The sequence below is a fragment of the Equus quagga genome, chromosome 1 (genome assembly GCF_021613505.1).
Source record: "Equus quagga isolate Etosha38 chromosome 1, UCLA_HA_Equagga_1.0, whole genome shotgun sequence".
Taxonomy (NCBI): Eukaryota; Metazoa; Chordata; class Mammalia; order Perissodactyla; family Equidae; genus Equus; species Equus quagga.
This window is the reverse complement of record NC_060267.1, coordinates 125691022-125703415: the sequence shown is the minus strand read 5'-3', so window position 1 is coordinate 125703415 and position 12394 is coordinate 125691022. Positions and strand designations below refer to the sequence as shown.

The 12394-nt window shown below is 41.1% G+C and overlaps 1 protein-coding gene across 3 annotated transcripts in view; it reads left to right on the top strand.

Annotated features, from left to right (window-relative positions):
* Nucleotides 1-12394, top strand: part of PTPRG (protein tyrosine phosphatase receptor type G) — a 676041-nt gene that overhangs the window by 611724 nt on the left and 51923 nt on the right. For all 3 annotated transcript variants that reach the window (XM_046663115.1, XM_046663106.1, XM_046663123.1), the window contains one exon: nucleotides 9580-9671. In XM_046663115.1, coding sequence (XP_046519071.1) covers nucleotides 9580-9671 — 92 coding nt within the window. The remainder of the gene's footprint in view (nucleotides 1-9579; nucleotides 9672-12394) is intronic.

Genomic DNA, 12394 nt, shown 5'->3' with positions numbered 1-12394 from the left:
GGGGAATAACTTTATGTGTCATTTTGTGAGTGAAGCCTCTCTGTAGGATAAATTCAAGAAATTGGCTGTATTACAAGCTGTGTGCGTTGGTAATTTCAGTGGGTGGCGCCACATTGCCCTCCCTGTTGAGACACTAAGGTGGGCTTCCATCAGCAACACACGAGGGGCTTAGTTCTCCACAGCTTTCCCAGCACAGTGTGTTCTCAAACTTCAGCATTTTTTAACCTCATAGGTGAAGAAAAATGGTGTCTTAATGTAGTTTTAATGTGTTTTCTCTTATTATTAGTGAATTTGAATTTGAATTTCTGCTGCTGGAAACTGTTTATATCTTTTGTTCAGTCTTCCTTTATGTAATTGGCTTTTTTCTAATCGAGAGGGAACCCTTGTCAGCAACACGAGTTGCAAATATTTTTCTCCTAATCTGTGGTTTGTCTTTTAACCACGTTTATGCTGCTTCTTTGACTGTTTTATGGTCACCTCTGTCCATAAGTTTCTCTTTTGGTTTGTGGATTTTCAGTCACCATTAGAAAGTCTGTCTCCATTCTGAGGTTACTTTTTTTTAAGTACTTCTATGGTGTCAAATTTTAATATTCTTAAGTCATTTGGAATTTAATCTAGTAGATAGAGTGATGTTTGAATCAACTTTTTTTCCCAGCTGGTCCCAAGTATTTAAAGAGTACTAGAATCTGGGGCCATTTAGTGAAGAGGCACGTAATACCCCTGTAGATCCTTAAAATAAGTGCTTATAGCAAAAGTTAGACTTCTTTCAGTCAGTATGTTAATGAAATAAGTAATTGCCAAAAAGTTTTTACCAGCTTATTTTACAATATACTGAATCATACACGCAGTAAGTAAAATGTGAATTTCTGTTTCCTACCTCCTGCCCAAGTTGAGATGGATCACGTCCCCATTCACCTCCCCAATCAGTGGGGGGTTGTGTCAGTGCTTGAAACACTGGAAAGATGAGAGGGAGAGTCCCTCAAGCCTCAGTCCAGAAGTTGAGAACATTCCAGGCCAGAGTTCTAACTAAGTGTAACACTGCTACCTCAAAGCCCCCGCCTTCCAGCCTTCTTTTCTAGGCGAGAGCGCGGAGCTCTGGGAAGCACTGTCTACAGCTCACTTCCTTCCAGCCAGCAGTAACATAAAACCCCCCCTGTTCAGGTTCTTTTTCTGGTCAAAATGTGGTTTATGAAATGATCTTTGCTCTCTTTATCTCCTGGAAAGTATTACCAGTACTTCAGTCATTCCTGGGTGTCTGCAAGGATTTCTTGGCAAACTGAATGTTTAGCAAGAAAGTATATTGCCTTGAGACCACTTATGTGTATATGATTTGTTAATATTCTTCCACCATCCTAAGATGTTAATTGCAGGCAATTTGTATCTTCCAATAAAATTCTTACTGCAGAAATCAGATTTTTGACATTTCCAGCTATAACAAGACTTGATGGGACATCTCTCCAACCATGTGAAATCCAAAATATTTTGAAAAATTTTCTCCTCATTTAATAACCGTATCCTCTCTCACACCCTATCCATCTTCAATACGATTTTGTTTGCTTTTCTTTCCCCTTCTTCCTTTCCTTTCCTCCTCACATGTGACAAGCCCCGCTTATCCAAGGTATGACAACCGTATGCCCCAGGATTTCCAGGATGGCCCCAATATGAAATATGCCATTTCATTATCCCCAAAAGTACATTCATATTTGTCAGATCCCATGTCCCTTTAATGGTTTGGAGAGTATGCAAATAAGCACAATTCTGAATTTTTCCTTCTAGAAGATCCCTTCCTGAAAAGATACTACAAGTTTTACTTGTAGTTTTACAAACAGAATCATTTACCTTACTGTAAAGGAGGCATAACGGCAAATGAGTGGTTGCATATGCAAAATCCCAACTCAGAACTTCCCTTGGGCTCTTTTCCAAGTGGGACCCCAGAGTTAATTTCAAGCAGACTCTCCTCTGAGGAAAAGTCCAACAACGCCCACAGCCTTTCCCTTCTATTGTTGTCCTTGTTTCTTCAATTTCTTGAAGATTTTGCACTAATAAATCAATGCATGTCTTTTTAACACATCTTTCAATCATCTTCCTTGAAGGCATGTAAACGTTTTCAGCTTTCTATTTATAAGTGGCTCTTACTCATACACAGTTTACTACAACAGATTCATGACAAAAGTAAATATTAATGTGATTTCTGTACTCGACAGCATGAGAATAAATGGGATTATTAGCGGGTGTGCCACTGTAAATTTAAATGAGGGCAGTCTATAAATCAGTTAAGATTGCTTAATTAATATTCAACAGCAGCTCAGCCAACTGCCCATTCTAGTCTGCAATTAACATTTTGAGTTGCACACTGCAGACAAACTCCTTGTCACCCTGATGTGATTATAAAACCGTTGAACTTAACTTGAAGACAGTGACTTGGTTTCTAATCCCTATATATAATATTTGGTTATTTTGTAATCCCAGATTTTCACAGGAGTCTAGAAATTGTGTGGTGATTCTCTCTAACCTGTGCGCCAGCGGTCACAGTGATGTTGAGGGTGGTGTAGCTGTGAGCCAAGGACCCTGGGTGAGATCAGCGTGATATCTCAAGGTCATTGAAGGGATGCACATTTTGACCTCGATGTCTCTAGACCTCAGAAACCCTCTCCTGTAAGCAGGGGGATGGGGTGCTGCCTTTTGAGGAGCCTTTTTGATATATAGCAGTGCTGAGTGGAATTCCAGACATTTCTAATACTACTTCTGGACTCAAAATCAGCACTTTGCTTTTGAAGAGTATCAGTCACCTAAAGTATTCCCAGATCCTTGTCAGAGGGGCAGAAAGAGATTTAAGAAAATTGGACATATCAAAGGTTATCTAAGTGGGCCCCTGGAAAAACAGGAGCAGCAGAAAGGAAAGCCTGACTGTAGAACTTTGGTCATTCTGGGTGTCCTGATCTAAGAATGTGCCAGATTCCTGATGGAAATGGGGAGGAGGATGGAGGGTCTAGAGATTTCCTGCTTATCCTTATAATTTGCTGCATTTTGTTTGAATAGTGAGCCTCTGTAACTTGACTATTTACTGATACTTATAAAGCACTGTCAGAGCAGCTGTGGTCGGTTTTGTGTGTGTATGTATGTTTCATTAGTCAAGAGGGCCAATTAAACACACCAGGTCTGTCATATGCTGGCAGTGTGTGTGTTTCCATGGGAGCTCAGGGAATTGACATTGATGACTTACTGATATTGGTCGATATTTACTGCATCCTGACTAGATGTCCTCTGACATGTGCTGTGCTCTCTCAAGCGTAGAATTTTTTTTAATTTTTTTTTTTTTTGAGGAAGACTAGCCCTGAGCTAACTACTGCCAGTCCTCCTCTTTTTGCTGAGGAAGCCTGGCCCTGAGCTAACATCTGTGCCCATCTTCCTCTACTTTATACGTGGGACACCTACCACAGCATGGCGTGCCAAGCGGTGCCATGTCCGCACCCGGGATCCGAACCTGGGAACCCTGGGCCACCGAGAAGCGGAATGTGCGAACTTAACCACTGCGCCACCGGGCCAGCCCCGAATTTTTGATTTTTGAAAAAATCTCTCTCTTCAAAATATCTCCTTATCTAAAAGAATGAAAGGTTATTTTTAGAAATTTCAGTCCAAGACCAAATGTTCATGACTGTAAGCTTAAAGTGTTCATGGGTTGATCCATTCATGCGCAAGGCTTTCAGGCATCATATGGGTCTGGACCACAGATCATGGAGTGTGGGCTTGAGACCAAGGGAGCTGCTAGCCAGAATCCACATTGATTTGTTCAGCTCCTGGAGAGGATATTGCACATTATCCTCCTGTCTTCCAGTCAAGCCTTTCTTAGAAATCTTAAAATATATGAGTTCATGTTGGTTTTCTAAAAAGGGATGAATGAATGGAGAGTAATACAGAAAGCTTGTTTCTATTTTGCTACTTAGAACCTTCTGTGAGATGTGCATAGATCTAATATGTTGGCCATCTTTGGTCAAGCACCAGAAGCTTTTGGCTTGTATTTAGGGGCTGTGGTGTATGAAAAATGCATCCCTTTAAACAGTTCACTCTCATTCAGCATGGCGAGATGCTTACTCTGTGAGAGGCATATGAGAAGTGCGGCCAAGTCAGGGACCAAAAGATTCACATCTCCCATTTCATTTTCATTCACATCCATTGAGTTTGAATTGAGGAAAAATTGCCTCATGCAAACTCGGATGTCTCTTTCTTGCTCCCATCTAGAAGTATTTAGTGAATGTTTGATGTAACTCTGTCTTGGTACTTTCTTCATGGCGGGGGGGGGGGGGGGGCGTTTAGAAAGCCATCTAATTCAGTGGTTTTCAGATGTGTGCAAGTGGTAGGACACCTGGAATTCCGGACATCAGAACATCGTGAACTACTGAATGAGTAAATATTGACAAATTCAAGTCCTTCATAAAAAATAAAATTTATTTTGCCAGGAGACAAGTAGGGCAGTCCAAAAGGTGGTTTAAAAGGTAGGTTTAGGAGGAAAAACTTTCATTTGAGAAATATGTTTTTTCTGTGATCTGAGAAAAGACTTTTATTCAATATGAGAGGCTGAACTGTTTGCTCCAGCTTAGAGAATTCCATTCTATTTCTGAGCCCTCAGGTTATAACAGAAATGGAGAAGACCTTTCAAATTCTTATTCAAGTGTGTGCAATACAGTTTTTCTTTCTCTTCTTGAGATGATTATATTAATATCCTTGAATTCCTAACTACTGTTTTCTATCCCATATGGGACCATATGAATTCTACAGTCTTAGTTTATGGGTACTTTTATGGTACCTGCCATTCAAGGTTGTTTTCTTCTTTAGTGGCTTTCCTAGTGACAGTACAGCAGACTCTCAGGACTGTTTTCCCTTGATCACGGTGGTCCTTAACCGGGGACAGTGCACACAAGAACCCTCAGGGGAGATTTTTCAGAATACACAAGCCTGTGCCCCACCCTGGACCTGCTCAGCTAGGATCACCAGAGTGGGGATCATCCACATGAGCATTTTAAAAGCTCCCCAAACCAAAGAGATATGCACTGCTGGTTGATAACCACTGCTTAGTTGAAATTTTACTGATTGTGTATGTGTGTGTATGTGTGAGTGAGAGCGAGAAAGAGAAAGATTGACTGACATTGGGACCCTCCAAAAACTAAGGTGCACTTAAATTGGGAAACTCAGAGTGTCAGGAAAACATATGCTGCAAAGGTAGATTACGGGAAGCCAAAGAGGACTAATTTGGCTCCTTCCTAGGCCAGTCAGGCTCAATGAAAAAACATTATCATCTGTTCTCAGTTCCTTAAAGGGGACACATAGAGGGGAAGGTGCAGGCAGAGAAGGGAAGAAAAAAAAGGAGGAGAGGTGAAAATATACAATTTATAGTGAGCATCCACTGGACTATAATTTACAGTTAAAGTTACAAATGTATTTTTTATTTCAAACATGATCTACTTTATCATTTTCCCTTTTTAAGGTACTCGCATAAAATAAACAGATGTTCATTGTGAAGAAATTATAATTTTAGAAAATGACTCTTTATGATCCTAGAATCTGTTTCATTCAAGGGGGGATTTTTAGAGTAAGTTAGTTGGAAGAGAATTGGACCTAGATAGAAAATTGAAAATGCATACCCAGTGACACACTTGAGCATTATCGGGAATTCTGTCTCCATTCCCCTGAGTTCAAAATTAGAGATAACATGGCCTCTTTGAATACATCATAATTGAGATGTTTAGAGGCATTAAAATGTGTGTTTTCTTTTTCTCTTCTCCAAAATCCTTGCCTTTATATTTTTATTCCTAGACACCACTGAAGGTCAAAAACCAAAATCTCTCGTGGGACCGCTCTGAAATGAGCGAGTTAAAATACAATGTTATGCATTATTGGCGCTCAATCAGCTGCTTTTCTTAGGTATTAAACCCACAATGTAGAATTTGTACATGCAAAGTGTTCGTCTAGGTGTGGTCAATGATAGTGAAAAGTTGACGACAACTTAGCACCTTGATCAGTCCCTCGCCCAAAGTAGACCCATAAGAAATAGTTATTAAAGGCATAAATTAAATATCTAACAATTTAGTACATCCATGAAATGGAAAATTGAGCCAACGTTAATGAGGATGTTAGTTCATATTTGTTATCAAGGAGACATGTATAGTATAAACTTGTTTTTGTTAAAAACGAAATAGAAAACAGCCCGTCTGTATTTAGGTGAGGTTACAACCATAGCCCCTGATGGATCTCCTTGCCCTACTCTCGCTGCCCTCTATTCCATTTACCACATAGCAACCACAATGAGTATTTTGAAGTGTGCCACTCCACGGATTGTAGCCCTCCGTTGGCTTGCCATTGCTCTTGGATGCCAGTGAGGACTGTGGCCTTGCATCTGGCATGATCTGGCTCTTACCTCCTGCAGCCATTCCCTGCTCTTACCTCTGGCTTCCTTTCACTTCCTACAGTGTGCGAGCTCTCTCAGCTTTAAGGCTCTTTAACTAGCTGCTTGATCTGCCTAGAATGGTCTTTCTCCTCAACCTCCCGTGACTGGTCCTCTTCAATCAGGTCTCAGCTCCAATGCCACCTCATCAGTGAGGTCGCCTCCTTCACCTCCTCCATCAGTTATCACCACCTCATCCTGTTTTATTTTCTTCATAGCTCTTGACTATGTGTAATTATTTGTTTACTTGTTTGTTGTTGCTTTTCCCTATGAGAATGTAAGTGCCATGAGGGCAGGGACGTTGTCTGTGTTGTTTATCATTCAGCTCCCAGCCCCTCATCGTAGATGATAAGGAACAGTCAATAATGAGGGAAAGTGTGGAAGGATACCCCAGAATGCTAATAGTGATGATTACTGGGGAAAGGATTTGGGGTAATTTTGGTTGTTTTTCTTTTTGTTCATTTGTATTTCCTAATTTTTCTGCAGAGATTATGTATTATGTATATAATTCTTTCTAAATTACTTGAATGCTTACCCAGCCTTCAGGAAGTAGTTTTAAGGCTTCCAGGCAATTACAGAGAATGTGTTAGCTGCACACTCCACGCTGTGCAGCAGGTGCTAAATAAATGTTTGCCAAGTCCATTGAAACTTTATTGTAGGGGAAAACATTTCCCCCAAAGTTCTGTAGTCAGTTGCCCACACAACTCCTTGTGTGGGAGGAAAGGCATGTGTGACCTGCATCAAGGTGCAGATGTGGAGAGCAGTCTCTCCCAGGGCTCTGACCTTCATCCCCAGTGGTGTGCTGTTCTCCAGCAATCACAGTTATGGTGCTCCAGGGAAAATCCATTATAAACAGCAGCACATGGAGCACTAGAGAGTGATGTGCTTCAGTACACACTGCTTTTTTCAAAGAGTATATGGAAGCTTTAGCTCCACATCTAGCTGAGAGACTGGGTGAACTGCCTGCTTATCCTTCCAGGAAAAGAATCCACAATACAATTTATCCTTTCCAGTCACTTGACTTTAACAGTTTCTTGGCCAATAACGATTTTTTTTACTAAAAATAGCTTTATATATAAAAATTTAATAGGCATAATAATTCTGGTCTTAAGAGTTATTTCATTGTTTTGTTGTGCATTTTTCTTTTCCAGCTAAAGTCTGACCTGTAAATTGCATGTCATTCATTTCAGTGTCATAGACCACTTCTTTGGCTACTACATGCTTGAATGGTCCAACATCTCAACAAAAGCAGGTGTTCCTTAGCTATGACACTGAGTGGTTAAGGTTCTAGCTCATTTGCTAGGGCCATAACCTAAGTTTTAACTCAAATGTTACATGCTGGATATCTGTGCAAATTGGGGTGGGGGAAGGAGGAAGGAATCCAAGAATGGAAAACTTGACGACAAATTTAGAAACGGAAGCTATTTCGAACATCAAACATCAAAATGATGTTTTTTACACATGGATTTCCATGACTGCACATTTAGTAGAAGATCCACTTACCAACAGAGCCCTCGAATATTTTGTGCATTGCGTATCCATGTAGATTGAGTCAGACTGACTGATATTCTTTCCAAATTTAGATAAAGGCAGCTAGACAATGAATGATGAAAACTTGTTTTATTATTGATATTACACATGACAGGCAATTCATAGAAAAAAAAAATCATTGTTCAGTGCTCTGCAAGAACAGGCCTGTGCGACACATGCTGAGAGTGGGAGTGATTTATGTCCTGATGGTACGGAGCAGTAATCCAGAATTGCTCCTAGAGCAGCGCCCACGCGTACAATTGGTCAGAGCTTCTTTCTGACTGAAAGTAGGCGCTTAAAGAGAGACGTTTCGTCCTGTGACATGCAATCACTTCTGATTGTGTGTGGTTATAATAGCTCCGTGGAAAGCTGAGGTAGAATAATCTGTGTGACTTGGAGGCCTCCTCACTCCCACCAAGATCTCCTTTGCTAATAGAGGAGTTTGATTTTTCCAACCCATCCCCCTAACTCCCTTCTTTGGCTTCATAGAAACATAGTATGTCCAACACAATCATCCCAGGATACTTGCAATTAGATGAGCAAAGACAACTCTGAAGAAAAGTTTACTTCCTCAAATGGTTGGAATATGGCCCCCAGAAAAAGCAAAGCTATAGTGAGGATAAAGGGGCTTGGTGTGAGATGCCAGTGGAGTGGGATGGATCCCAGGGACACCAAGCACCAGAAGGATGCCGCCTGCTTGGCTAAAAGACCCAGCAGTAGGGCCAGCTATTGTGAAGCCCCTCCGCCAGATGAACAGGGACCCTTCTCTGGTCACAATAGCCATTCACGCTGAGCAGCCTCATTAAATATTCAGCCTGTGCTTCCGGCAGCTCATTAGGGCCGCAATGAGCAGTGACGTGGATGCTGGAAAGCTGAGGGCCAGCCAGCATCAGTAGGCAGAGGCTGAGTGAGCTGCTGATGGCTTTTCTGTTCTCTGCCTATCCTATGATGACCAGTGTTTGCTCCCTGCTCTGCCTGAAGTACAGGTAAAAACGAACAGAACAAAAGACAAGCAGATGACACCTGAGGGCTTCAGGTCCTTTCTCCCATGTTATCTGGCATGGGCCTCTGATTTTGAGTGCTTGCCCTCTTGGAGCCCTCTGACCCTCTTCCAGAGCTGTCTGCGGCTTCGGGGGCCTTCGCTCAGCACTGACAATGTGGTGCTATTGTGTACTTGGGCTGTTTGATGACTGCATTTGGGAGGGTTCGAGGTGTGATTTTGAACTTGGTGCTGGGGGTTTAGAACAGCAAATTATTCCTCTGTAACAAGGCAAATTTAGAAATACTGTGGGGTAATGCTAGCGGTTTGTACAGCAAGTTTTCTCTGTCTGTGCCAAGTTTCCCTGTGTTCGAGTGGTTCATTACTGCGCCCTTCCTTCTGGCTCTCAGGATAGATCTGGTGTAATAAAAAATGGATATTCTTCACCTATTTGGGGTTCTTTGAATAGTTGAATGTTGTCCTTGTATCTTGTTACTTTTCCATGGGTTTGCATTCAGTGCTGTGTGATATTTAAAGCTGGGAAAATCTGTGAAAGAATTGAAAAATGATGAACTCAGACAAAGTGTATTTCTCTGGGCTCACTGTTTGCATGTTTTTCTTTCCTGCACAGAAAATGTTTTCAGACAGCTCATTTCTATGTGGAAGATAGCAGTTCACCTCGGGTGGTCCCCAATGAAAGTATTCCTATTATTCCTATTCCGGGTAAGTGAGATACTCTGATTTGTAATGGGCTAATTGTTTTTCTCTTTTGTTCTCAGATTTATGGGATAGCTATGACAAAACATTATCTTATAGCCTTTTAAAGCTTGCCCAGTCTAGGAGATCCTTAACTAAGAGTAATTTAAGGAAATCTTTGCTCCTTTGCATATCTGCAAAGTAAGGAAATGCTCTTTAAAAGAGACAGATAACTCTGAGTTAATATAGCATAGATTCACATGCAGGGAAGGGAAGTAACAGTAGGAAAAAGAGAAAAACATATTTGTAAATCTACTTGGACTAAATTTCATTTTGATAGTCAATTTGTGCTTTAAATCACAATTTGCAGTATGTTGTGTGTTTGGGTTTTTTTTACTTTTCTCTTAAGATTCCTTACTCTGAAAATCATTTATCTTCGTCCTGGAAGTTTTGCTGCTTAGGGTGTTCGTGTGGAAGTCTAGGGATACGTTCTTGGTCCGGTCCCGGAAAGAGATAACACCCTCGGTTAGTGTTAGGGGTAGGGACTGGCGGGGGAACACTATAGTAAATCCTAGCAAATGCCACCGACATTTACAAGTTCAGCAGTGGGTTAGTTGTGACAGTCAGGATGTGGGATTTGAAGATGGCTCCCACTATTTTTATTTTGCATCCTTTCCTTTTTGCCAGATTTGAACTTTCTTCATCTGGGTTTTCATTATGTACTTGTAAATACCTATCTTCAGATGTCTTATCCATCCATCCTCTTGACATTAATTATTCTTTTGTGAACAGAAACACTACTTTTACTGTATGTCACCTCCCACACACCCACAGCTCCGCTATCCCCTTGTCAGCCTCATTCTCCAGAACAGTTTTCACTGTTGAATATACCATATATTTTACTTATTTGTTTGTGGTCTCCCCCCACTAGAATGAGAGCTTCATAAAGGCAAGTGGATGTCTCTTTAGTGCTAGAATAATACCTGGCACATAGTAGGCATTCTCTAACTCTCTGAATGAGTGAATGAATGTCAGCAAACCTTCCTAGAGGTCTTAAAAGGCCAGAGCTGTGAAGCTCAGAGGTACAGTACAGTCATTCTCTGAGTACCAAGAAGGAATGCTTCTATTGTTTGCACATCTTCACTAGGTGCAATTATGGTTGAGAACTTAATTGGCCCTTTATGTGTCTGTGTATGTTCAGTCATTAGATATTGCTGGAATTGGCCATGTTCTCCTCATTCTGGTCAGCTACTCTTACTAAAGCTGGTCACACAGAACAAGAGAGGTAGCAGAAAAGTCTCTGAGTAAGTTCCTACTGGATCATTTTGTGGCTGCTAAACGATTCCCATACAGAAGGGATAGGTTTTGTGTTACTCTACATTCTTCTCTACTAACCCTCACCCTTTATTCTTGGTCAAGGAGACTGCACTCCTGCCTTTGAGAGGAGAGGAAACAGGCAGGAATGATCAGTCTTCCATCCCCATAGAATAAGTACTTCTGTTGAATCTGCCAGATTTGTGCAATAGCGTGTGTATCAGCATTTTCCTCCTGCATCACCTAGAACGTGTGTTGACCTCTGGAAAATGCCTGGGAGCGTTTCTCTCCTTTGAACTGATTCATCTGACAACCACAGCTGTTGGGTAGCCATGCAGTTGAAATCCATTTTAAAAGGTTAAATGGTGAGGTACTTCTTGGGCTGTCTTTTAATTTTTGTTTTCTTTTCCCACTGGATTAGGAGTCAGAAAACCTAGGATCTTGCCCTGCCTCCACCATGAAACCTTTGGTCAATGCCTTGACCTCTCTGAGCCTTAGTTTCCAGAATCTGTAAAGTGAGCACGATGTCTGCCCTGCTTGCCATTGAGGTAGCATTAAAGATCACGTGAGCTGGTATGTGTAAAAGCACTTCGGAAACCATAAAGTAAGCCAGAAGTGTCAGCTGGTGAAGCTTTCCTTCCCAAATCATGGTATCGCTCATGCCAGCAGCCATGGAGAACGAGCATTTGCGTGGTTCTGAAGTTAAGATTGTCCCTCACACTGGACCGCATCCACTGGGTGCACCCTGCTTCGCTGTGCTCTTTGGCTTGGACTTTAGGACTTTCAATTCCCTGGAATCTTCAGAAACTGCCATCAATCATGCCTGCCTTGCCACACATCTGAGTAGGTGTCTTAGACCAGAAATGCTTTCGAATGTTTTCTGCTTCATTTCCCAGCTACCTATTTAATTGCCAAGTAAAATACTCACAACCCAAAGGCATTTCTTTAAATGTGAGTTTCTCTGAATTCTTACTCACTGGTGGTATAAGTATACGGAAAGAAAATTTCTTCACATTCTCCACTGAGAAATCCATAGTATTCAGTTGTACCTCAGTTGGCAGAGTAGATGCATCCTTGACAAGTTGTAACACATTTGTAAAAATAAGTTACTCTAAATGCTGTAAGGCAGTGTGATGTAAAGGACTTACCTAGTGAAACCAAGAGTGAGCCTACTCTTTCTCTGTTTTCTCAGGTTTTCATAGATAGCATAGCCTTAACTGGGGGCATGCCCAGACAAGTAACCTTATTTCACCCATAACTGAGAAGGACTTACCTTACATGACCTTATTTTAAAGAGTTTTCAACTTGATCGCAATCTCTTATTTTTCTTAAATAAAGCCCCACGGTCCTATTTAATAATTACATTTGTAAAATATTTTATAATTTATGAAGCACTTTAACAATCCATTAATATATTTATTCTTATGGTTTCTTCC